This window comes from Phalacrocorax carbo, chromosome 2 (assembly GCF_963921805.1).
Source record: "Phalacrocorax carbo chromosome 2, bPhaCar2.1, whole genome shotgun sequence".
In the NCBI taxonomy this organism is placed as follows: Eukaryota; Metazoa; Chordata; class Aves; order Suliformes; family Phalacrocoracidae; genus Phalacrocorax; species Phalacrocorax carbo.
The window spans coordinates 47,382,927-47,410,780 of NC_087514.1; the positions used below are offsets into that span (position 1 = coordinate 47,382,927).

At 41.8% G+C, this 27,854-nt stretch overlaps 1 protein-coding gene across 2 annotated transcripts in view; it reads left to right on the forward strand.

Annotated features, from left to right (window-relative positions):
- NOL4 (nucleolar protein 4) overlaps nt 1-27,854 on the forward strand; it is a 198,429-nt gene that overhangs the window by 32,047 nt on the left and 138,528 nt on the right. For both annotated transcript variants that reach the window (XM_064442777.1, XM_064442778.1), the window contains exons 2-5: nt 4,694-4,843; nt 15,312-15,423; nt 15,935-16,047; nt 20,838-20,970. In XM_064442777.1, the coding sequence (XP_064298847.1) occupies nt 4,694-4,843; nt 15,312-15,423; nt 15,935-16,047; nt 20,838-20,970 (508 nt within the window). The remainder of the gene's footprint in view (nt 1-4,693; nt 4,844-15,311; nt 15,424-15,934; nt 16,048-20,837; nt 20,971-27,854) is intronic.

The window sequence follows — 27,854 nt, forward strand, 5'->3', positions numbered from 1 at the left end:
AAAACAAGAATGAAGAGGAAACCCTGCAACACAAAGAATAAAATTAAGTAGCTTCTCACTGGTAGAGATTGAAACCATTCTAGCAGCTATAAGGATGAACTGTATTTTGGCAGTGCCTGTCATGCTGTTGGCCAGAGAGGAATCTGAGACAACTGGTTTAGAGTAGGGGCATACCCCCATGATGGCTGGAACAAATGGGATAAAACTCAGCCTAAAAGATTTAAGAGTCTAAGTCCAATTCTTGAGGAGAAACATTCGGTGAGGCTTCCATTCCTAAGTCATTTTAGAAAGTGGGTCTTGGACTCTTGCCATGATGGATGGAAGCCCTAAAAATACCTCTGATTTATAAATATCCTCCTTGCTATTCCAGAGCTGTTAGTACCCAAGTCACTTTGAAACTGGCATTAATGCTTCTCAGTCATAGAGTTATCAAGAAGGAACTCAATCAATATCTAGTCTCTCCAAGACAAGATTTACTCAAACTATGCCTGGCAGAGATTTCTCTAACTTGGTCTCAAAATCCCTCTGTGGCAGAGATGCCACAGCCTCCCCAGGCAAACTGTTACACTGTACTTGACTATCCACATCAACAGTAAGTTCTTCCTAATGTCTAATGTAAATCTCCCATGCTGTGGTTTAAGCCTATTACTTGTCCTGTCCCTTGTGGACATTTCATAGCCTTTCAGACAACTGAATAGCATTATCACATATTCCCTCATTTGTCTCTTTTTAGCCTTAGCTGAGGCTAAAAGATGTCCCCTTAGGCACCGTGAAGATTTTTCATAGAAGCATAGAATCACAGAATCATAGAATGATTTGGGTTGGAAGGGGCCTTTAGAGGTCATCTAGTTCCAACCCCCCTGCCATGGGCAGGGACACCTTACATTAGATCAGGTTGCTCAGAGCCCTGTCCAACCTGGCCTTGAACACTTCCAGGGATGGGGCACCCACAACTGCTCTGGGCACCCTGTTCCAATGCCTCACCACCCTCATAGTGAAGAATTTCTTCCCTGTGTCCAATATAAATCTACCCACTTTCAGTCTAAAGCTTGGTAAAGACTGTCTCTCCATCTTTCTTATAAGCCCCCTTTAAGTACTGAAAGGCCGCAATAAGGTCTCACCACAGCCTTCTCCTCTCCAGGATGAACAACCCCAACTCTCTCAGCCTGTCCTCATAAGAGAAGTGCTCCATCCCTAGGATCATTTTTGTGGCCCTCCTCTGGAACCGCTCCAACAGGTCCACATCTTTCCTGTGCTGAGGACCCCAGAGCTGGATGCAGCACTCCAGGTGGGGTCTCACCACAGACCAGAGGGGCAGAATCACCTCCCTCGGCCTGCTGGCAACGCTGCTTTTGATGCAGCCCAGGATAGGGTTGGCTTTCTGGGCTGTGAGCGCACATTGCTGGCTCATGTCCAGCTTTTTGTCCACCAGCACCCCCAAGTCCTTCTCCTCAGGGCTGCTCTCAATGCATTGTCTGCCCAGCTTGTGTCTGTGCTAGGGGTTGCCCCAACCCAGGTGCAGGGGACACCTACACTTTGTTAATGCCTTTATCAAATAGCAGTTTCAGGATAAAAGTGCAGTGTAATGGCACATGGCAGGAAAGCCTGATACAACTGTGTCCATTTCAGAGGCTTTATGGTTTAAATCAAGATTGGGGGCTGTATCACTTGGCCAGCTTTTTACTTGCTCCGATGTCAGTATTGGGATATCAGAAGTCTCACTAAGTAGCTACCTTATTCTTATGCAAGTTACTCATCTGGTATACTGCTTCTGCAGCTAAGGCTTACATCTCTGCACAGCATCGCATGTTGCCAGATGGCTGAGCAGGTTACTCACAGCAACTCAGCAACTTCTGCAGCACTGCAGGCTTGCGGAAACAGAGTCTGCCTTGTGGCCTAACAGCACCAAGCAGAATGAAGCTTGGCCTAGTCATGTCCAGGCCCACAGACAAAGTTATGCTGAAGTTACAAGTACAGATGTTAAGGAATAGTACTGTCTTCCCCTGAAGCAGCTTCCACTCAGCATAAACCATTTTTTTCTACCCTTGTTGACTGACAAGATTTGGAAAGTTTGTATTAATTTTCTGGCACTTCAGCTAGGAGGCATGACAGAGAGTTCATGTAGATTTTGCTTCCGAGTATTTTTAGAAATGGCAACAATGCTTACTGTTTTGTTCAGCTGGATGGAGAAATGCAGTTTCAAGAGTGCACCCACATCATGCCTACCTACCTTTGGGTATCAGTGTCCGGGGAGGGGTGTAGGAGGACCATCAAAAAAGAGCACTGCACACTATGGCCACCAGAAGCAGCAAAATGAATTTTGTTTTTGAGTTTCTTCTTTGAATGTATTCATAATGTTTGCATGCGTCAGCTCTGCTGAGGTGGCATCTCAGGTTTTAAATTAATATTGTTGTAAAGCATTTCTCTTTAATTAAAAAAGAGAGCTCCCCCATAGGAAATTTCCTAAAACAAAACTCATTAGTAATAAACAGATTGAATCTTTATCAGTTAATCAACGCTATAAACTTCTGAGTGTTCAGAGAGCGGCATGAGATAACACTGTCGTCACAATAAAAGTGTTTGAAATCATTAGGGATCCCACCGTGCTGTTTGGGTGGTGAGAAAATAATGATTGAAGATGGGCCCCCCTACAGCGCTCACGTGTGAATTCCCCTGAAGATCAAATCTGTGAAGACCTGTATTTTATGTTGGCCCCATCTCTAAAGCATTTTTTAAAAAATAGTGGGCAAGAGTGACGGGCAATACCCGTCACTGTGATGCTGATACCAGAACCTGTCATGGTGCCACAACATTTTTGAGCTGGTGGTTAGTGAAATTTTAGGGACTGTTCATGAGATGCAGCCACACTGCCTTCCCAGAGCAGCTGTTCCCAGCTCACCTCTGTGGCTTTAACCTGTGGTGGAGTCGGCACTGCAAATTTCTCATCTTCCTCCACCCTGAATCCTCACCACACTCACTTCCATCAGGACTATGCCAGTCCTCTCATCACGCATGTGAGGGAATTCTGCTCTGGTCCAGCTGTCTCCTGGGGATAAAGAGCACGCCCTGCTGTGCAGATGGAAAGGACAATGTAGCTTTGGGTAAGGACCTCTTTGATGAAGGCTGGGGAGAGGCAGGGCCATAGTGGAGCAAGACAGGGCAAAACTTGTACAGCTGGTAACATATCAACACCTCCTAACCCGATAACATTTGGAGTCATGCACATTTAGGAAGTTATGCTGCAGAGGCACCGACATTTTCTCCTTCATGACTGGGAATGTGTCAGAGCTCCTCTGTGTTGCCCTGGGTGCTTCTTTGGAGCCATTGGGATTATGTGGGTTCTTTCCATGAACTCTGTGAAAAATAAAAGTAAGTGGGCTGGCATAAAAATAGGGGCAGTGAGAAAAATAAATCATGTTTTTCCACATCCAGCAAACTTACTGGAATGGGTTAGTGAGAAGTTATTAGTAGGGGGGCAGCAACTGGGAGTCGTACATAACTATTGCCTTTTCATTTCTCATCTTTGGTCTTCATTCGGTCACCACAGCAATAACTGCATGTGTTTTGCCACAAAAGGGTCGGTGTAGATCAGTGTTGTTGCGGCATGAATTACAGCAGTAGTAATGGTGTTATCAAACGTGTTAAGTTTTGAATGAATTTATTGCTTAAAATACTCATTGAAGGTTAGGTGATGCTGTTGCCTCCAGAGATCTAAATTCAAATGCTGGGTTGGAGTGAAAGTGAATTGGGCATTCTTGTTTTATTCTTTGTATACTTATGTTGTATTACAAAACAGATCCTGCTTGATAGATGCCTGCTCTGGAAAGACAAGATTCCCAGTTCCTGCCCCTTCATTAGAACTGAATCCATAGACAGCTGTAAAACAAAAAACCTTCATATGGATGGTCCTATTGAAAAGGCGGGAAGTGAACTGCACTGATTAATTTCAGAGACACTGGGGACTGTTTCTCTTTTAGAAATCTTGAGCTGCCATGGCACTATCGCTTTTGAAAATCAGATGGTAGGTGTCTTCACTTTTCTGTCACTTGTTCCAGTCGGACATCTGTGTAAAAAAATCACAAATTTTAAAAATATCCCTCTCTTTTCCTCATGTTGTGATATGTCTTGATGTAGTATATCCTCAAGCAGGTTTTGCAGCGGTAAATTGTTTGTAGCAACTTCCTTTGTATTCATAATTGCAGTCAGCTCTGTCACCTGTGAAGTAAAACCTTTTATTACGTACCTTTATGAAATGCTAGGTTCAGATTTACTGGGAGGGGAATGAGAGGATAAAAGAGCTGTTGCATTCTGATTAACAGCCACATAATGCATTTCTGTGCCACATGTTTGAGACTGTCTCTGCCTTTGAGTCTTGTTTGGGCATTTGGAGAAAGAAGCACAGATACTTTTTGTTTTGTTTTTTAAATACTGGAGCGAACAATCACTTTCTATCAAGAGACCAAGTGCCCTGGCTTGGCAAAATGGACTGCTTGGAAGGGTCCATATGATCCGTCTGATCATACAGCTTTCCTACAATACTGTTTCTGTCATTCACAGGGTGGGCGACCTTCAGATCTCAGTGGAAGGGTCTTAAACTCCCTGCTAAAGGAGGAGAACATGTCCCATGATTATCATCATTTATCTATTCAGCCCGTCCTCCTTACTTTTCTTTTGTCTTTTTTTTTCTTTTCAGGATGGAGTAGGTGTAGATGAGAAGCTGTCTTTACGGCGGGTAGCCGTAGTAGAAGATTTCTTTGACATTATCTATTCCATGCATGTTGAAACTGGGCCTAATGGAGAACAAATCAGAAAACATGCTGGACAAAAGAGAACGTATAAAGCAGTAAGTAAAGAAACCCCACCAACCAACTAAAAGTGAACGTCAGTCTCTAAAATGTGAATTATTTGGGCTTAGTCACATGGCATGTGATTTGTGTTTTTCCCTGCTGGATTAGTATTGCAACCCTCACCCTCAAATTTATTTCTGAGATCTTTCAGTAATGCATGAAAACATGTAGTTTAGAAATCCCATTTCCTATGTGATAAGGACCAGATCCATTGAATTCAATAGACTTTCTCATCGGTACAAGCGGTACATTTTTTCTTGCTAGAATGGTTTGACAATTTCTCTAATAACTCTGTATTAATTAGTTGTTATTAAATGGATGAAGTCTTAAAGAAGACTTAGAAGGTATTGCCATAACTTTGCTAGATGAGGTGCTGTACTTCAGCACATGAATGAACTAGCCTTATAGTTTATTGCTGCAGACTGAGTGTACCTGATAGTTCAATGGAATGAAAACTTGTAAATATCCTAAATTCAAAAAGCTGGAAAGCTACTAGGTACAGTGAGAGAATTATTGAGAGGGCAGCTCTCACACCTGCAAAAACCAGCTGAGTAGAGAGAAATGATTATTTCTAAGATTTTTAATTGCGTGTTCATCCACTGCCTTAAAATAGCTGTAAATAGCTTTTGTGGTTAGTGGTGCAAATATAACATTTTATTTTCTTACGGAAAACTAATGGAACATTTACTGAACTTTCCTAAGGTGGTTAAAATGTATGTGCTTGCCTGGATTTGGATGGCCTAACTTCCATGTGTAGGGCTGTGATAGTGCCAGGCATGCTCAGCAGTTGATCCTGATCCACCTGCCCAGCTGTTACCAGCTGCTGAAGCACGGGGGGCTCCCCTGGGGTGGCTGGGCAGAGAGTCCCGGCCAGGTCCCATCCCACCGCCCTGGCCAGGGTGCAGGGCAGCCGGGGCACCTCTCCCCATGGCCCCAGCAGGATGGGGCTGGCGGGGGGCTGCACACAGGGTCCTGAGGTGACCTGTCACCCTGAACACAGTGTTCTTCACCTTAAAAACAACCTGCACTCCTGTCAGCCATTTTTCATCAGAGGTCATCAAAACGTGTGGGAAATCCAGGTTTCTGATACGCACCTATTCAATTTTAGACGTAAGAAGTAGCTATTTTACCATTACTGTTTTTTTCAGGTATATAACTCTTTACTGTGTATCTATGAATCCCTTCACAGATATTTTATTTATAGGCTATTTCAGATGGTTTGTTGTGGGATAAGCTCGTGGCAAGATTTCTGATAATTTGTCCCCGATGGTATTGACCTTTAGATAGATCTATGAAGGAAGACACCAGTCATCTGGGTGTGCTTTGTAAGGCTTGGAGTGATGTTTCAGGGTGAACAAACACAAACTGTCTACATTAATTTTAATCTGTCACTGTGGCCATTTTGATGCTTGGTCTTCTCTTTTAGAAAGCATTAGAAAAGTACTATTTTCATTGGCCTTTCTATTTTGTTTTACCTCAATAAGCTGTTCAAAGGTATAGGTCACAAACTCTGCAGAATAATATACAAGCGTAAGGAATGCTGCCAACTAGAAATACAATACTTCAAGTCATCATCCTACAAATACATGCCAAGTATAATATTTACTACTGTAAGAATCCCGTGATTCCGGGTCAGAGAAGAAATTTGTTTATTGTGAACAGCATGAAAGACAACTAGTGTCTTTTCTGTGAGAACTATTTGTGCAGATTCAATAGCCTACACAGTAGTTTCAATTGACATTAACTATTTTTGTAATTGAGACCTGAGCTTATTATGTCATCATGAGCAGAGGGTAAGGATGCCCAAATGTAAGTTTGTGTCATTATGAAAGTCTGCATTATTTGTGCGTTCATTTCATTTATTAAGGGCATTGAGTCATATTTGCCAAGGACAGGATTCACATATATAATTTTTAAAGATTTCCATAAATTAAAAAAAGGGAACAGTATCAGAACAAACTAGTATTAACACTTGCTCTCTATCCCAACATGAGAATTAGGTTAAACAATCAGGCCTCAAAGTCTACCAGACTAACTGGGGAAATGCATGCACCTTTACTGGACCTGTCCATGAAGGTGCTTTCACTAAAAATAATGAGCTGTGGTGTTGGTCAGTTCCAGCAAGCCACACAGTATTTCCTCCTTTCGTGCTGCAGGGGGAAAGAGGTAGTGTCTTGGGTAACTGTCTCACAAAACGTTATACCCTAAGAGCTTTATAAATCAAACTGAAGTACTTTGGCAGGGTTTAATTTTATTAAGTGAATTGGGAACAAGATTAATTTAGTCTTGTTTCTTTATTCACATGTCAGAAGTGAATCATCCTTGAGATCTGTGAATGTATTTATCATGCATAAGTATTCACCAAATAGTTTGAGTGAACAATTTTTACAGGAAGGATGGTTCACAAACTGTATGCTACAACTGCTATTTGTTATTCATAGTTCCTGGCATGTGATGATCACATTGCTTCTGCTCTCTGGCTGGATAACTGAAACATTTTAACTGAAAAATGATGGGGAGAAATGCACCACATTTGTGGTACAAAATTGCTAAACTTCTGAAGATCATAAATGTTGTCATGGATATTTGGTACCTGAGTATTTCTAAAAACCAAATGGCACAGCCCTAAGAATTGCAACATATTGATTTCAAGTAATTAATTTGCTTATATATGTGTGAGTGTCTACTTTCAGTAGTGAACCTGCTCCACTCAAAATTTTGAATAGCACTCAACCATGATTAGAAGGGTAATGAAATTGTCAGAGGTGACTTAATTAACTACTGTTTGCACTCATATGGAGTAACAACCTTGGAATAGGTAGAGTCTTTCTCTTTTTTGATAGAGTCACCCCAGGTGCTGGAGTGCTAAAATACATCAGCATGTGCTAAAATATATCAGTATGTGTCTCTGAAAGCATGTTCAGAACAGCTTACAAACTCAATTAGTGAATCTGTAATCACTGACTTGTTTATGTTAACTGTGTGGAAACGAATGGTATTTTTACAAATGATTTCTGTGGGACTTCCTACAGTGGTGCTGCACAGGAAGATAAATAGGATGTGGTGCTTGGTACCTTTAAAAGAGCAGCATATTGGAAGGGAGCCTTTATGTTTTAATTGGGGCAGCAGTGTACCAAACTCAAACTTCATGATTTCTTGGCACAAACCCTATAGATTAATTGGGAAAGCATCTGTGCTTCAATATTTAAGTTTAGAATAAGGTCCCATTTTCTTCTTCTCCGCACACTAACAAATAAGAAGGGAATTGTACAAGGTCTATGTAGATGTAGTCTATGTAGTCTATGTAGATGACGTGGGAGAGTAACCTTGAGAATATGTAAAAAAGAGTGAACTTCCCATTCAACTGGCAGGTTTTGTGCTCATTTCAAGCGCCTGACTTGTATACAATGTAAGATTGATGGGCTGTGTTCCTTGCCAGCATAGCTGTAGGTAGCTCGACACCAGGAAAAAAATAAAAAGCCTGGCTTTTATATGTAAAATGAAACTGAGAACTTTAAATCATATCCAGAGTACACCAGACTGGAGTCTGGTTTGCACCGAGTCCTAATAGCTTTGAGCCTGTTGCATTACGCTGCTACTGTAGCCACAAAAAATACCATGTTTATAATCTCAGCTAGTTCCCCACTTCCCAGGGAGGTTTACAAACAGGGAAGACGTTGAGGGCCTTGACTGGGAAGATAAGTCCCTCACAAAGGCAGGATATGTGACACAAGGCCTGACCGAGTCGGGTGCTCAGCAGGGGTGCAGGTGACTAGGAAGGTGAGGAAGGTGAAAAGAGCATGTTCCTTGGTGCCAGGGAAAGCAGCGGTGCCCGAACTCGTCCCTTGCTTGTCTTGCATTCCCCACGGGTCCTCTGCTGGAGGTGGGGTGAAACGTGCTGATATAAGGAATTGGTTAAGTGGTCGGGAGACAGTACCAAGGATCCTTGTATGGATGACTCTGCTAGCACTCGCTGCTACAACTCAGTGTCCTAGAGAAACTGCATTGCTTTGGGGTAGTGCTGTTCACTCTCTGCCCTAAGGGACTTATTTCTGTACAGGCATCACAGCCTGAAAGGAGGACTGCAGTGTCAAAGTGGAGATGGGGATGCACAGGAGAGAAGTGTTCAGGAGAAAAATCTGTCTAGTGTATAGGCAACGGCTTTCAACAAGTGCATAGCTGATTTTCCGTGCCTTTGCAGAGCTGCATTTCTTGGTTTAAACTATTCGTGCATGTCTAAAATTTGGATGCAAGTGCTGAGGGGTACATCAGAGGTGGGAGTAACTGGGAAAAGTTGTGGCTACAGTAGCAGCATAATGCAACAGGCTCAAGCTGTCAGGACTCAGTGCAAACCAGGAAAAAAATACAGCCTTATTATATTTAAAGAAGCTGAAATGGCCTCCTCTCAGGCCCAGATATGGGTACAGGTAGGCCAGATTTAGTGATCAAGCCCTATTTTGCAGAGTAGATTTTATTTTCCTTTAATATTCCTTAAAAAAGGATGTTAGATTTTAATTAATTTAAAAAATAGACTATGAAGAGTAAGTGCCTCACCTTTGTATGTTATATCTGGGCAAAGTTACCCCTAACTAAGTGAATCATCTATCTGAGAACCTTTTGTGTAAGTCCTGTAGCCACCTTAAATACCTTAAATTCTGTGTGCATATTCTACTTGAATATTTTTACCTGTGAAGGATGATCTAATATCTGCCTGTTGAGCCTGCGTAGCTGCCGTGAAAAGCCTTGAAACGTTACAGCGGTGAACTTGAGTTGTGAGCGAGGGTTGCGACGTTTGAGCAGGAGAAATGGGTCAGTTAATAAAATTCCCAACCCATGAATGAAAAAAGAGCACTGGGCTGATGAGCTGGAAGAGAAGCAGGCTTGTAAAACATGGGGGAGATATTGATGTGTCAAGGGAAAGTAGCTTGAGGCAAGACTCTGATCAGACAGGTAGTACATAAATATATAACATCTGAGGCATAACAGGAGTCTATTAGGTGTGGCGTAATATCTGGGGTCCTGTGCTTCATCCAGCTGTTGCAGTAATAAAAGTTCCCTGGTCTGGGATCAGGCTGTTGAATTGCCTCCCTCTTTCCCATCACTCTGAGAGAAACCTTCCTGAGGTTGTGAAACGTGGCATGATGTTTTTCCCCTCCCAAAACAAGAACGTGCTTGTGAGTCCCCTTTGAGGATCACAGTGAACGTGTTTTCTTTGGGGAAGAATTTTTTGACAGGTTGCACTGTGTAATTACATTGTCTCTTTCCAATACAACTTCCCTGATCAAACAGGGATAAAGCAGATTTGGGGTCTGGCTGGTTTCCAGCCAGGGCAGACCTTGTCCTCAGGGAAGCAGAATACGAGGTTTGTGCAGGGCCTTAACATGCTTAAATCCTTGCATCCATGCTGTTCCTGTGTGCATGGCAAAACCACCAAGTCCCGTGCACTTTTACTCTATGGACCTGTTCTTGCTTCTTTGCAGAGCCTGAGCGTGGAGTGTCCTGGCAGTGGTCCCGCTAGCAGGTGCTCCCCATCGCTTCCCTCGCAGAAAGCAGCTTCTGCTACGCAGGAGGGAAGGGAGGGGAGCTGTGAAGCACAAGTTTAGCACAAGAGGCAACACCATTTTTCCCAGTGTAGCAGGGTAGCGAGCTCTTGATAAAACTCCCAGCAGTAATATATCTGCTTTCCTATGTCAGCCTTCTATTCTGACCTCTCGCTGAGGAAAGGAGAGGACTTTCCTTGGCTGGTTTGCCCTCCTGTCATCGAGAAACCAATTTCTGCCACCTGGTTTGATGGCTTTGGGCCCAGGACAGATTACCATCTTCACTCTTTCTCCCTGTCTCTCTCTCTCCTCTTGGAAGTCTTCTTTGGATCATCTTCCTCCCCTTACCCTCGTTAAAAAAATATACACACACAACAAAAAAAAATCTCCATTCTGACACTTCCTATCTTCCAGACTACACATACGTCCTCCATGTTAATGCTTTAGGGGTTAATAGGTTCACTTGCAAAATTTCACTCCCTCTCCTAACACTTGTCTTTCCTGCTGTGCCATATGTGTCCTAAAATCTGCCTTTCAGTTTAGAGCTTGTTAATTTTCCAAATAAAAATGTAGCTCTGAAAGCTACATCATCACAACATCCGCACTTAAATCATGTGAATATTGGAGGCATAAAGGAGGCTTTGCCTGTTTTCTCTGCCTGCAGTGATGCAATAGGAATGCAATACACTTCTCATAGATAATTAGGGCACGCATTACTTAGCTTCAATGTAAATCAGATTACATGCTCAGGTACTGGACTACTTGCTGTGTAGTAGTTGTGCTCTTCATGGGATCCAGTAAACAGCATATAGGTTAACTGTAGATCTAGAAGGCCTTTGTTGTTGGGTGTTGTTTTGGAATGGTCGATATATGTCAAATTCTATTATATTGTAGACTTTTTGTGAATGGTGAAATAAGATCATGCAAGTTTTGACTCTGAAACCACTGAAGTCAGCTCTGGTTTTATTGTCCTCTGAGTTCAGAGTTTAAACGAAATATGTTTAGGTGCACATGGACTGTATTGTTAGGAAATGTTCTGCTTCTTATCTTGTGACTTCTGGGGCTAGAACAAACTGTGTATGATTTTGGCATTCTTTCCTTGGTGCTCCAGATGTCTATTTTCTTCTTCATATAATTTTTTTCCCTTTACAATGTGAAAAGCACTCGGCTGTAAGAGCTATGCCTAGTACACTCTACCTAAACACCAATCTGCTAGAATCTGGTTATTTTGTGATTTGTCCATGTTACAGAATACATCCAGATACAAGATAACACATTCCTACAAACAACAGAAGATATACTAATGTGCAATAAAGCCACTAGTAAGAATAAGGAATCACGTCAGGATACTTCTAAAGCATCATGTTTGAAAAAAGTATACTTATAATTTTTTTAAAGCAATCCAAGTAATTTTATCAATTCGGTAAATCAGCAGTGATTGTTCTTTGATTGGCATAGACACGTGCGTGAGCAGTTTCTTGTAAGCTGTGCCAAAAATATGCTGGTCTGCATTGTCAGTGTGTGGATGTAAATAATGCAATATCCCTCACTTCACTTTTCTGGCTTTATTTTGTCTTAAAATATAGAAGCGTGTGGGTTTGGGGTTTTTTGTGTGGAATTGCAATAAAACAATATTCTTTTACTGCAGCACATCACTGAATGTGATGGTGTGGCTGTATTTTTTGTTAGCTCACGGCCTTGAGAAGAGAGCTAGGAGCAGGGTTGCTGAAGGCAGTGAGAATGCACAGCATCAGTGAGGACTGAGTCATTATTGCTTTCTTTCAGATAGAACAGAGGACAGAAATTTTCCTGATGAAGGCAGACCACTGTCTAAGGTATTTCTGTATAGTTACTCAGAAAGTGTCATAGGCCTCCAGCTTCTGCTCTGAAACACCCACATGCAAGCCAGCTCCATGTACTTCACCAGCCCAACCTTGCGCACAAGCTGATAAGCTCTGCTGAGGGATGAAATATAGGGTATTTGTGTTCAGCCTTGCGCTAATTTGGTTAGAGAGCTTCCCAGCTACAGTTGGTGCTAAGCCAGCGGGTTCAGAGCATGGCCAAAGTGAGCAAGCGGCTATCTGCATCTTGTAAAGTAGATGTGCCCCTCTCTAATGAGAAAGGCAAACATGAGTTTGCACTGTTGGAAGTTAGAAAGATATTTTTGTGTATATTCAAGGAGCAAGAATAAGGAGAGCTGTGGGTTATGTCCTCTACATATCTCTTTTAGCATGACACCTATTGTGTTATGCCAATTTATTCAGGCTGAAGTCTTCGACTGGAAGTGATTGATACAAATTACAAAGTAAATGGAGGAAGTTGGTGGAAACTGGTGTTATTTAGGGAAGGGCATCCTTAAAACTGTGTTGCAGTGGGAGGCTGGAGACACAAGCATCTGCTGTGTGGACAAATTTAGTTATAAAACCTGGTTCCCTTATAGTCAGTGGAGCATACCTATCAAATCTGGGACCTAGCTCACTTGCTTTCCATGGAGGCTTTTCATCTTGTTTGAGCAGAACTGGAATTTTGACAGAGATGCTTGATTAGAATAAATGGGGCATTCCTATCAAATGCAGGCAGCTAATGAATCCATGGGTAAGCTCCATTAATTTCAATACAGTGCTAAATGTGTTAAGTGTTATGAGAGAGAGATTGCTGCATATGTGCGCTTACCAATTTTATTAACGCTAAATTCTAGCTGATTTTAAGTTCTTTTTTTAGATTCCATAAAGCGTTAGTATAACCAATGTTTTCATATTTAGAAAGGTAACTAAGCATCTGTTCTGTGGTATAAAAACCAGGAAAAATAATCTGAAAATATTTTTTGGTAGGATCTCCTGTTCAAAAGTGGCTTCATTTAGTGCCTTCATTTTCACATAAATTGTTTGAGGCTCAGAGAAAATCTTTGCCAATTTTCATCACAGAACAAATTTGCTTTTGTACTAATCCCCTTCTCCGCCCCCAAAATAAGATTTCTATTGTATAAGAAAATGACAACAATAAACAGCTTAAACAACAATACCATAAACAGGATAATATAATTTGCATTATTATTTTACAATGCACCATTTCCTATCTATTTGCATGATGCATGTCACATCAACAAACACTAACTTAAACTCTACCTATTTTCCAAAAAAGAGTTACTGACAAATTTGGTCCATGGAGTTTTAGGAAATGTAAGTTTCAGCACAGGTTAGGCAGGTGACAAGCCAAGGAAAAGAGTGTAAGAGAGTTGTAACAGGCTATTCCTCCTCCTCTTAGCACCCTTGTGAGGAGCACGAGTGGTTTGCACAATATTTAAACCCATTTACATCCAGTTAAAGAAAGGTATCTTGTTCTTTCTGTATCCACGCTTTCATACATTCCACCTCCATCTTTCTGCACTTCCTACAGAGACGTGCATCAATGCTTGATAGGAAATCAAATCCTGCTGTAGGTTTTACAATAAGGGAATACAAGCAGATACCAGCTGACTCTTCTTTTAGTCTCTCTTGCTGGGCCTTTGTCTTTCTTTGGAGATTATCTCCAAAGATTATCTCCAAAGAAATGTGCATAAGATTACATAATAAATCACAGAAAAGCCATGGCTTTGCTTGGTAACGTCTTGACAACATTCAAGTTTGGAGATTCTTCCACCCATCTGGTAAACCTGTTCCGGTGCACTGGCCGCCTAGAGAAGTTTTTCCTGATGTCCAGTTTGAACATCCCAGGCAGCAGCTGGTGGCTGTTGTCCCTGGTTATATCCTCTGAAAAGCTGCAATTAGATCGCTCCCTGCCTCATAACCTACTCTTTGTTACATGAAACAAATCCAGCTCCCTCAACCCTTCCTTCAAGTCACCTGCTTTAGGCTCCAGCTGCCATGGTGGTCTGCCAGAGAGCCCTCTCCTGCTTCTGAGAAGCCTTCCTGAACTATGGAGGGGAAATCGAGGAGTATTATTCCGGCTGCTGTCTTACCAGCACTGAGTAGAGAGGGATAATAACTCTTCTTTATCTGCTGGCCATACACTTAATGTAACCAGTATGAGATTTGCTTTTTCTGTGATCAGAGAGTATGCTGTTGGCTCATTTTCAGCTTGGCACCAACCATCACCTACCTCCAGGTCCTTTTCAGCATGGCAAAAATGTCTGTAAAGATAGGTTCATCCCTGGGGAGGGGAGGGGGAATGCAATCTTTAAAACCAGCGATAACAGATTCCTCCTCTCCCCTTTCAAAAAAGGGAAAAAATCCATCTGATGCTTTCTTGCAAGTATGTGGTTGGGAAAAATGACAATGTTGAAAGGAGGCAACAACCAAAATTTGTTGTTTCAAGGTATCTCCAGGTAAAGCAGAGTCTCTAAAATCAAGCGACTCCTGAATTCTGTAGCTGTTCGTGAAAATAACTTATTTACCCTACAGGATTAAATCACAAGCTTTCCAAGAATATTTTTGCAAAACATTCAAATACAAAGTTAAAATAGCAAGGAGACTGTCATCTCTGCTAATGTACTGAGTCCTCTATCTGTCTATGCATTGTTACAATGAAAATAAATAGAGCATATAAGCCAAGCACTTTCTTTTTTAGGTATAGGCTATAAGAAAAGGTTGCTTTTCAACTTTTTCTAAAAACAACTCTCAGTGGGATGCGTGTTATGGATGGATCTTTTTGCTGAAAGGAAATTGAAAAAAACTGTAAACAGAAAATGAAACCCCTTTTGATATAAGTGAAATTTTGTTCAGTATTGACTATTATTAGCGATTAGATAAGGATGCAGATTGGAGAGATGTTTCTTGGAATCCTACAGAGTATGCAGAACATGCTTTCGTTGTGCTTCCTGGCATTATAAGATAATATGCCTTATCTGGAAATATAATGATCAGTTCTGTTAAATCATGTTCAATCAGCTTATATAACAACACCTATATTTTGTTATTCATTTCAGATTTCAGAGACCTATGCCTTCCTACCGAGAGAAGCGGTGACACGATTTCTAATGAGCTGCTCAGAGTGCCAGAAAAGAATGCATTTAAACCCAGATGGAGCGGATCATAAAGGTAGTTTTAGTGTCAGATAGTGGGATGTAAAGTCATTTTATTCCTAATACCCATTTATATTTTCCTAGCTTAAGTGAGGGTTCATAAAAATTTGGTAGACTGGAACAGTTCAATAAGTCAGATCATCGTATTTGCTTAAGCTGGAAGGTAGTGAATCTTCTGCTTTTGCTTAAGGATGGAGTATAGCATCATATGCACCCTCAGTAGAAAGGTGATTTTATCTGGAGGAAATAATTTATTTTGCTATGGAAATGTTTATATGGGGGCTTAAACATAAGGAATAGATAGGGTGCATGTGCTGTAGTCATTTAGAGTAGAAGAACTCATCACTTTTCAGGGTTTGAACTTGATTTTCATTTTTGTTCAGGAGACTTCCATCTGTACAGCCTACAAGCAATTGAAAATGCCAAAGTTAGAACCAAATGACATAACTGTCTGACTTTGACTGCAGAGGAGGCTCAAGTAGCCTCCACAATTAACATATAATGCATAATAAATATTTTTATTGCAGATAATGGAAAACCTCCAACTTTGGTGACCAGTATGATTGATTACAACATGCCAATTACTATGGCTTATATGAAACACATGAAGCTGCAGCTACTAAATTCACAGCAAGATGAGGTAAAACCTGAAATTGTTTAAGTTTGTTTTTCTCTTCTCCTGTGTTCTTTGGTGCTTGTCTTTGCGGTAGCCGGGAAACTGAACTGAAGGTGATTGTTAATCCCATCTTTATAATTTTGTTGCTAAAATAGTGAGTCTGAAACCAAACCAAGGCTGTTCGCAAGTAATCAGGTGGAGAGAAAATGTCATGACTTACCACCCTTCCATGGCTGGGGGTAATATGCTATACCGCTTCAGATTACCTGAAGGTGCCCTTTTACTGTCTGGACCAGTGGAAAGGTTAAGGGGGGCAGCATGTTCACCTGAGATGTAGTGCTGTGCTCAGCAGTGACTTTCATTGTATACTTCTAGAAAGCAATACCATCAACTGCTGAAATGAGTAGCATGGTGTTCTCAAGGTTAGCAGCCAGGATGCAACACATGATAGTGAGATGGATGGAAGCCCTGGCAACATCGGTTGAAATCTTTAAGGCAAAAAGCTTGATAAATCAGAGTAGGAGTTGCTTCTGAAACTTTGTATAAAAAGACAGAATCAAAAAGGAAGAGAAGTAGGCTAAGAATCAGGCTTCTTCAGAGAGAACTGGAGTTGAATTGCATTTATTTAATCTCAAAAATTATTTTATTTCAGTGACTTGTTCAAAGTTTATCCAGATCTTAAGAAGTGCTTCACTAATTGGATGGTACCTACCAAATTATTTGTAATAAACTCATTTTGCTAGAAATGTGTTCATTTACCATTTGAGCTGCCAAATAGTTAGAAGCCCGGCTATGTGCCAGCCAAAAAGCTATCCTGCATGCTGAGTCCTTCTGCCTGACTACAAGATTTTTTTTAAATAAAGAAAACCTTCAAAAACAACCTTAGCAGCTGGATTATGTCAAAGACCCTGACTGACTCCTGACTTCTGTGGAGTCAGCCAGATTTGGTTTCATAATAAGTAGAAATGGGCTACTGGTGGAGATTTATGAATTTTTCAACACCCCATAAAACAGGGTTTTCATGACTCTTCTAGAAATATCAGGATCCTTGTTTTGCTTTTGCCCTTCTTTTTCTATTGTGGAGGGTGTGGGGAGAAATCCCCTAGTCTTTCAATTCTTCATGCACAGATACAGCCTGGTCATCTTTCCCTCCTATTGAGTCTCCCCTCTGTGTGCTGCCCCTTTTCAGGAATCTGGCATCAGGGTTTCAAGCAGCAGGAGAGAAGAGGCTTTATCCCTGCAGTAGCCTTAGGAGTTAAAGGACTCTGTTTTTTTCACTTCCTCCCTTTGAGAATTACTCCTCCCACAAGAGGATCAAGGGCTCATGCTGGGTCAGGGCCGCCTGCCACGGTGCTTCTACAGCCTGAATGTTTAGGTGTAGTCTTCTGGTCTGATGATTGAACTTTGCGTTAAACCAGTTTTTCATCTAGATGAACCAGTGGAGATGATACGGTAGCAGCAGGAAGCACCATTGCTCGGTATCTCTAATGTTACTGTGTATGAAATGTTTGTGGCATTGGATTTGTGAAGATAAAAGTAATTTTTTATATGTTTTAGTTATAATGTTTTTGCCAGGCCAGAGCGGGCACAAGGAAGGTTCTCAATATAATCTTTACATCTTTTGTCAAGACGGAATTTTGCTAAGAATTTCTTTTTCTTTTGGGCTGTACATTTGTTGCACTGAGAACAAAATGGCAATGAAAATGGTGCAGTACAAGGCAGGAAGATTTTTGGTGCATACATTCAAACTATTCAATGCACTTAAAAACATGCTTGGGTTTGTAGGAAGGTTCTGTTTCCAAGGTTTCCTCAATCATATCTGTATTCTTGTGGAGGTGGTGGAATTGAGACAGGAGTAAACTTGGATCCCACATTTAGCTAGCACAGTGACTGAAAGCCTCCTAATTCTCTCATCCTCAATTCATCATTTTTAAGCTGACGCCGCCGATGAAAGGGAATCAGGCTTCATCTAACAGGAGAAGTCATCACTGTGGGAATTTACAGCCCTGCTGCAACTGGTACAAAGATGCCAGTGGCTCCCAGCTCCTCTCACCTGTGTGTCCATGCAGATCACAGAATCACAGAATCACAGAATCACAGAATGGTATGGGTTGGAAGGGACCTCTGGAGATCATCTTGTCCAACCCCCCTGCTTGAGCACAGACACCCAGAGCAGGGGGCACAGGAACGCATCCAGGCGGGTTTTGAATGTCTCCAGGGAAGGAGCCTCCACAACCTCCCTGGGCAGCCTGTTCCACTGCTCTGGCACCCTCACAGGAAAGAAGTTTTTCTTCATATTGAGGTGGAACTTCCTGTGTTCCAACTTGTGCCCACGGCCCCTTGTCCTGTCACTGGGCACCACTGAAAGGAGTCTAGTCCCATCGTCCTGACGCCCCCCCTCGCTCTTCTCTTCTCCAGGCTGAATAAACCCGGGTCTCTCAGCCTTTCCTCATAAGGGAGATGCTCCAGTCCCCTGATCATCTTCGTAGCTCTTCACTGGACTTGCTCAAGCAGTTCCCTGTCCTTAAAATGGGGGGCCCAAAACTGGACACAGCACTCCATATGTGGTCTCACTAGGGTGGAGTAGACGGGGAGGATAACCTCCCTCGATCTGCTGGCCACACTCCTTTTAATGCACCCCAGGACACCGTTGGCCTTCCTGGCCACAAGGGCACATTGTTGGTTCATGGGTAACTTGTTGTCCACCAGCACTCCCAGGTCCTTCTCAGTAGGGCCACTTTCCAGTAGATCAGCCCCCAGCCTGTACTGGTGCATGGGGTTGTTCCTCCCCAGGTGCAGGACCTTGCACTTGCGCTTGTTGAATTTCATGAGGTTCCCCTTGGCCCAGCTCTCCAGCCTGTCTAGGATTCAGATAAATGTTTACACAGTTTGGGGAGTGAGGTGGAGATATTCCACAGAGTGCTGTAGGCAAACACAGGCTGCCCATGTGTGTTGTTTCATACCTATGCAAGTATTGGGTAGCCAGAACTCCCTTTCTGGGAGCCCATACAGATTGCCTATCCTCAGAACAGGAAAATGTAAGGTGTTCCTTGTTGGTTCTTGCAGGATTCATAGAGAAATACCACTGTTTCTTAACAGAGGTACAGCCTTCTAGAAGGTCTGGGGGAGTCTGTGTTCCGATCTTGCTCTTTGAACAAGCAGTGTGTGTTTTCCCTAAACCTCAGAACCGGCTCGGTGTGTGTCGCGGCCATGGCTGTCTGGGGCAGGACGCCTGTGGGCACCACAGTTGTGTGAGGGCAGTGCTTGTGTATTTGCTGCTGCTGTAACTGGGGTGCTCCCATCTTATCTGGGCAAGGCAGACAGGTGCCTGCTAGAGAAGCCCTCACTGTTCCATTTAGTTTCTCACAAGACTTGAGAACAAGGTATATTTGTTCATTATTTGTCACTGTCCCTATATGATGGTGCAGAACAGCATCACCTCGCACGTTGTCCTGCTCTCACTCCTGAATGGCATTTGGCACTACTTCATCCCAGTTTAACAAGAGTTGTGACTGCAGGGACCTTGCCTTCCAAAAACAAAATGTGAAACGTTTCCATGCAAGCTGGAAACATCACTGAGACACAAGAGAGGAGCTGATTTAAGGGCCAAGCACTTAGAAAGAGGAAAGCAACGATACTAGTATCTGTAGAAACCAGTTTGCAACAAGTACACCGTAAATCATATTCTAAAGATTGCTGTTTTTCTAGGTCAATTCTGGTGAGCAACCCAAAAAAATATTCACAATCCTGTCAGTTCTGATTTTGTTAAAAAAAAAAAAATTAATTGGAAAAATATTTTAAACCGATCTTCAGGATATAGGGAATTATTTGCTATATTTTTATCAATGTTCTTGAAAATGCTTCTCTTCATAACAGGAGTAATTCTCTCAGAGAAAAGTTGTTACTGAAAATATATCACTTTAGGTTTGTATGTTGCCTCAGCAGCTTACAGAACAAGATTTGTGGATGCTTGATTTTTAATTCATGAGTGGGTGCATGAACTTCAGTGGGACTGAAACAAGTGATGTTAAACATGTATGTGAACATTTGATGGACTAGGTCCAAAGCTGTTTCGCTTTTATAAATGGGGACAAAATATTTGATTGGGACTTCTACTTTTTGCCCTCTGTTATCGTCCCTAGTAGATGCTCTGTAATCAGACTCGATGGATAAATCGTATTAAAGATGTAAAAGGTAGAATAAATTTGAAGTGATTCTCATGTGATTATATTACTTTGGGTTGCCATTGTCTGCCATTTGAACATGCTCAGAACTTTTTTATAGCATTTTCACAGATGCTTCTTTAAACACAGTAGCAGTGTAAGGGTGACATCATGTCCAGGGAATTTGGTCGTGGATTCTTATTAGGTCAAGTTGCCATCCAGAAATATCTTAGTGTGAGTGGTCATCACGGGGTTACCGACCTCACTTGGGAAAGGTAGCGTATCCAGGCAGGGAATGTCAAGAGCTCTCCTCACCCAAATTTGAATAACAACGACTTGGTATGGGGTCTCTAGTTACTAGCCCTCTTTTGCAAAATACTATAGAAAAAGTTACGAGAGTGCAGTAATGGAGAAATGGAGCATCCTCACAGTTGAGCAAATTGCATTTGTCAGATTATCATATCACATAAATGATGTGTTTTCCTTGCTCTTCTTCATGTGCTCTGCTTGTTTGCTTATATACACAAAGATTTAGCATGATCACACTCCACACCAGGTGTGAGTGAAACAAACAGGAACGAGTGAACTGCACATACAATGTGAAGAGCGTACGATGTTTCCTGACACGTCTCTGAAACTTTCCATTTGTAGGATGAAAGCTCTATAGAAAGTGATGAGTTTGATATGAGTGACTCGACTAGGATGTCAGCTGTGAACTCAGACCTCAGCTCAAATCTGGAAGAGAGAATGCAAAGTCCTCAGAACCTCCAGGGCCAGCAGGATGGTAAGGCTCTCGTTTCGTACAGAAAATGCGGTATTGCCTTGTCTTTTTCCCATTCTGTGCCTTCATTTAGTACCTGCTGTCTCCTTTTCTTCATAGTGTGTTTCATTAGGTAACTTGAAATGTATGTTCCCTATGTCTCAGCATGAGGAGGATGAAGTTGGGGTTTTTTTGCAGGTTAATGTATTTGTTGCTTAGGCAACAGGTGAGCGCTTAGACCACTATATGTTAAGTATTATTATTTTACTATTTTTATATGTAGTGTGATCATACACAGGCAAAAAAGGAAATGAAACTCAAGCCTTTCTGAGACAACCCAGAAGGCTGAGTAAGTTGTTTTTACTGGTAGAAATGAGGGAGATGGGTGTCATAGAAGCATGGTTATTTGAGAGCTAGGAACTGAGATGGGATATTCAGAAGAAAGGATGAAAAAGACAAACTCCGATAGGGAAATAGAGGTAAAAGAAGAGAAAACAGAAAGAGCAGCATTGTAAATTTGTACATTAATTATTTCTCAGTTAGTTGCAACACAAAGTTAATTTGTTGGTGAAAGAGATGGAATTTCTACTTTGCACAGGAGATGCATAGATGTGTACTCTTTGATTTCAGCCCTTGTTATAAAACAAGTTAGACGGGCCTGGTTTCTTGGCTATGGAGCTCACAAAGAGCCAGTCCACTACAGACTGCAACAGTGGCTCATGAGCGGCACGTGAATGCACAGCACCCAAAGTGCAGGTCTATTCGATGGCTATTAGAAACAACACATTGGTATTCTGTTCTTGTTACTCTGTAATTTCCTGATCATGTGTGCCAATTCAGATGTGCTTCCTATATTTCTCCTGAACACTAAATATATGGGATTTGACAGTTAAGCTGGATTTTTTCCACTTTATGCATCATGGTCAGTTGCTAGGTGGTAGGCTATTTATGTGAGAATGGGTGTGCTGCATAGTGGCTGATAGGGTCTGGTGATGGGTAGGACCTTCTGCTGTGTTGCTCTCCGGACAAATAAAGGAGGAGGATGTCTATAATAATTCAGTAGGCCAGATTCTAACCAGAGCTGCCTTTTGTCTGAGTGTCCACAAGCTATCACGAAATTTGTGCAACTTTTGACTTAATTTCTCTCTATGTACATTCACTAAAGGAGCAGTTCTGATGCATGAGATGTAGGGAAAGCCGGTTCACTTTCCTGTAGAAGTTTGACTTTTCAGGGCTAATATATTATAATAATACTGCTAAGTTAGAGTTTTCAGGGATACTTTGGAAGGTGCCATTTTTGTGTATCTGGTTTCCAGTGCAAAACTGTGCCTTAGAGGTCTTTGCTCACCTATATACTCGTCTGTTTCACATATATAGAGTGTTTCTTAATAGTAATCACGTGCATGTATATGTCTGAAATAAAAATTATAGTTCAGTACAGTAACCTATGAAGAAATGCCTGTCATATGTGTCTTAATACCTGCCACAACCAGATTCATGTGCCACATTTAATCATATTAGAACATAAGTACAAATGATAAAATGCTGCAAATCTGTCACTTGCTATTCAAAGCGTATGGAAATGAATGCACTGTGGTCTTTGAACTGCAGGTAGTGTGATGTACAGAATTGCTTTCCTTCCCTTCCCCTCAGATGGTACTTGCTCACCTTCCTAAGGGAAGCCTATTTTTTGCTGCGTCTTCTGGCTAAAGCATCTGCTGATAGAGAGATTTGAAATAGCAGCTCTTCCTGTTTCATGGTTTTCTTGTGCTAGCTGTTGTCAGGTAGCAAACCTGAGTGTGGCTAGTTATAGCAACACTGCTTTTTCAGATATGGAAGAAGAGGCTGAAGGAGGAACTGAAAGACATTAGAGAAGGGCGGGGGGAAAGAAGAATGATAGGAGAGGGCAGGAAAAAAGATTGGAAGAAAATAACAGGGATAGCGGGATGGAAGCTAGAACAGGAAGGAGGGAAGACAAAAGGGAACTTAAATGAACTTAGCAGTACAGTCCCTTTTGCCATCACAGCCTTCACTGTAAAATTTTACAAATCTAATGATAGCGCATGCACACCAAAATCATCACCAAAGCATGAATTTGTGTGTCTAAAGTGATTCCTGCTGCCCTTCCCTCAAACATTCTGTACGTCCATGAGAATTTATGTCAGCCACCACATTCAGTCTACAGATAAAGACACTTGACATTTGGCTCATCTGAAATGTCTTTGCTGCATTCTGGCAGGTGAAAACTAACTGCTGTATGAGGTTGCCTGTGCTCACACAGCTGGGAATGGTGTCTGTGGTGGAAGGGGACAGCACAGGTCTGCTGCTGCTCCAAGCATGCCCTCATTGGGAGAATGATTTGCTATCAGGAATCGTTAGGAAAAATGCTGCCTGGGGTGGTTTAATGACAGCTCCAGTGTACCTAAAGGTGATGTGTTCTATCAATTTACTTACCTGGCTTTCCATGTGAGATGGCATGAGAATATTTTGGGACATCCGTTGTTTTTTTTTTTCCAATGGATTTTAGCTGATTTGGTACTAGGATATAAACAGAGTCTCTGTACCCTAGAGGAATGTTATAGTGAGCTGGGCCACACCACTGAGGGGTAGGTGGACGCTCCTCTTCCAGTTCAGTTTACAGGGCATAGTGGAACACTGACGCTGTCTATGTAAAAGGAATAAGATGCTTTCATACCCTCTTCCCTTGGGGCTATGTCTGCATCATATTTAGACAGGCATTTGGCTTTGGGGCTCTATTGCAGGGCTCATACCAGAAAATATGACCTGAGGTTTCTCAGTGTCTTCCAGTCTAGTATGCTGTGTTTTCTGTTTCTCACGGCTGTTTGAACCTAAATAGAATAAAGGCAATATGAGAGCAGCCCGCAGTATCAGCTGAAAGCAATAGACTTCTTCACCCAGAAATGTCATGGTAGGTGGGAAAAACACTGAGGAGGAGGGCACAGAGAGGGAGGGTGTGTGTTTGCTTGCAGTAGATGGGTGCTGGTACTGCACAGAAGTCCAGGTTCTGCAAAAGTACTGAGGCTTCATAAGATTTCTTGCATAAAGTATATTAGGTTAAAAGAGAACAAGGAATTGAGGAAGAAATGAGAAGTGGGGAGAGCTGGAGAAACATATCTATGGTGCTGAAGTTGCTACAATACCACGAAGGACAGTTACTACTTTACATTAGCCTTTGTATGCTTTTAAATAACAGGGCCTTGAGTCACACCTGCTGGTGAATGGCTGAAAATAGCATTCTGAGCACCTGCAGGGCTGCTGCAACGATGGGGGAGGAGTTGGAAAAGAGCTGCTGCTCTTCCCTGAGGAGTTAGAAAAGGAAAGCAGCTCTAATTTGCAATGGGTTCATTCCCTAGCTGGGAATGGAGTATGGTTATATGGATACCAGTGCCTCAGAGCTGCTTTCCCTAGCAGCCAGCTGGATAATAGGGCTGCAAATTGCTGGTATGTTCTTTTCTCTTTTGCTCCCTCTCCCCTTGCTTGCCCCTATCTTTTTGGTTCCCTATACATGTTACAGCTCTCTTGTCCTAAGCTGGTTCTTTAGAGTGAGCCCTGTGTATCACTCATGCACAGGCAAAGCTTCCACATGAGAGTTGTCTTTAATTCTCCTTTCTTGTAATAATGCTCTAGGGATTCTGATGTTGCTGGATCAAACCCTTTTGCCCTTGTCTCAAACCACAGACAAGACAAGGTTTACAAACTAAGTTGGAAATAAAGGAGCTTGTTTTTTTTTTTTAATTAGTGCTTCAGCCTGTACAAAAATGATTTCTGTAGTGAAACTGACCTCTAGGTAGGTCTGTCAGAGGGGCAATAAAAGCTTCTACCCTGAGGGAAAATGAGGCTCATGTTGCCCTTGCCTGTTAGCTGCAACCCTGTGCAGAGCAGCTGAGTGTGTTTGCTCCCTTACTGTGGTGGTTCATTAGTTACCAAGACACGAGGGAGGTGTAGGGGGATGCTCTGATTAGAGGGAATTAAGAATATGCACAACTCTAGAAGTAACAAGGGTTAGGTATACATTTTGTGTTGAAGTGGGTTTTTTTGTTTTCACTATGTGATCTATCAAATAAAAATCAGGGATGAGACTATTTGACTGTAACTCAGTGTAAGATGCAGAATTCATTTATTTTCAGTATTTCTTACTGTACTGAGGTACACCAGAACATATTAGTGCTTTGTCTGGCTTTGGGTGGTGGGACTATGTTCTCTTCAATCTAATTTTTAGAAAATGATACTTATGTGTTTATATATATTTGTATAGCACTCCCCCTCAGAGGTACTGTATGGAGACTGTGCTTATAGCAGCTGTCTCTGACAAAATATGTCACAATTCAACCTTTGACAGGAGTTCTGCTATCATCTTAGGTGTGGAGATTACTACTAAGCTTCTTGTGGTTGTATTTTTTTCAAATTATGGAAAATTAAGCAATAGTACTGTAATGCAATGGGGGACTATGCCTTCAGGTAGTCTGTGGTCATTTGGATGGTGTCAGTTCTTTCTCCCTGGCATGTTCAAGTTGCCAGGCTTTCCACAATATGGATGTAAGAGATGTGGTTGTTCCCATGTTCACTCATTTGGTGTTTGTGGTAGATACAAGTATTGGAGTCAGTGATCTAAATATCCGTTTTTCTGCATTGAAGCTATAATCTTTACTCAGCAGCTTCACCTGAAACAAGTAGCACCAGCTGATTAAGTTGTCAAAACCGTGTGTCTGTGCAAGGGTGCAGAGTTTGCTGTACCCACACTTGCCGTTGGTTTGTTCACTCTGAACTGAGTCCAAGCCAATAATCCATCTTCCCATTCTCAACCAGTTGTACTGTCATACTTCTTTCTGCTTTTGTCTTTATTCCACTAAAACCTGGACTCTCTTAAAACATTGACTTTTCTTTTTCCACAACGTAATTAAAGTGAGATGTATGGGTTCAAACACCAACTGCAGGCCAGAGTGAAGACAGATTGGTGAAGGAGCATACTGGAGTAAATAGTCTCTGCTGTTGCCTATGTTTTGGCCCCGCTCTTGATACTGAGTAAAGGGAGTGTTAACAAAGCCAATGTAAGAGCGGATGATTCTCAGCACTAATCCCATGGCAACCTTTTTGTTGCCAATTAAGAATTTTCAGTGGAAAAGTTATTTTACATTAATTTACATTAATGGGTATTGTGCCTTTAATTTTTGTCAAGGACTGAAATATGCTTGTTTTGTATGAGGTCTAAGTCTGCTTGACTTCAGTAAAGGCCCGCTAAAGATTAGCTGACATGTTTGCAGAGTCTGGGTGTCTTTTACTTAAAAGCTTGGCTTCTTTAGGCTTCAAATCAAAGCACGTGACACTTCTGTGGTATATGGGATGGAGTGCAACTACCACATGAGGTCATAAAGCTTCAATAACAATATTAAAAATAAAATAAAGCACAGCCTGGCAGCTTTCTTACTTGCAACCTCATATACTTTTAGAGAATTTTTTCATTTTGGGGGTTTTCTGTGGCTTGACTGGATTTATTTGCAATTTGTTGATCCCTGCGAACACAGCTATAATGCTATAAAAGTTGCTTATTAACTTATACATTATACAAGACATTGGACATGCAAAGTTAATAAGCATTTTGCTGTAAAGGAAAGGGTAATTTTTGCTTAATAGCGAGGGTTTGGGCTGATTAAGAATGAAGGAGGTAGCACTGTTAGCTTATAAAAAGTACAGAAAAACAATTCCTACGTGGTTTGTGGTTTTGTTTGTTTGTTTGTTGTTTTGTTTTGTTTTGTTGTTGTTGTAAAATGGCAGGCCATTTTAAATGACTTTCGGGGCCCGGAGAGCTGACTGAATTTTGTGATGTATTCAGACCTTCCAGTCTTGCTCAAGGCATTGAAACTTGCAACAATTTGAGCAATAATCTCACTTCTTATGAATGAGGATGAAACAATAAATACTAGTCTTCTGAAAGAGATGTAAGATACCTGTCTGTCTCACGGCAGTGGAAAAGAGAGGGGTACAGTAACATCCAGGCAACGCTAGCAATACAGCACCTTATGCGTAGTCTTTTGTGATCTTGCTGTAATTTCCCTGAAGGGGACAGCCCACCTGTATGAACAGGTTTTGCCTTTCCACTATTTGCGAGACAGAGCAGAGGCAGCACAGGCTGAACGAGGGCAACAGCCATGTCCCGAAGACAAGGGCTGAGACAAGCTGGCAAGAGAGAAGGAGGAAGGTCTCTGCTTCGGCTGCCCAGCAATCTGTTCTGAGGATAAGCGAAGGTCTCCTGTCTCTGTAGCTGTTGATCTGCCACCTTTTGCAAACATCAGCTTCATTATCAAATAAAGCAAAAGACTACATGGTCTCATATGCATGTTTCTGAGTAAGTCTATGGGCTGCACCAGTGTGTTATCTTACACGTGCCAAAATTGCAAAGGTTTCTTTAGACAGAGGGTTAGTTATAATATATTGCTCTGTCTGAGAAAATTGTTGTCTTCACCTAAGCAGAGTTAAAGTGGACCTGGCATATAGTACTAGCATTATTTTTCTTCAGTGGAGCTTCATCTAGGGTGACTTGGCCCATCAGATTTGCTTTGATGTAATATTATTTGCATAAACCAATGCATTTAAGAAAGAGGAAGAAAATGGTGAAACAAGAACAGAAAGCCAGAGAGTTGTGGAAATCTAGTTTCAGTGGTGTTCTAATGGCTTCTTTAGAAATGATAGCCTATCAGTGCAAAAGGCACTACAAGTGACAGTGTAATGACACTTGAGCACTGTTACGATGTCGGTGATCATGTATTGTACTGAGCCTGGGCAAGAGCTTGAAATGTTGGTGCAGCTGCATTAGAAACTTTCAGTCCTTAACATCATTAAGGAGAGCTGGGTGGAATTTTCAGCAAATCAAGTATTATAATGTGCTGGCT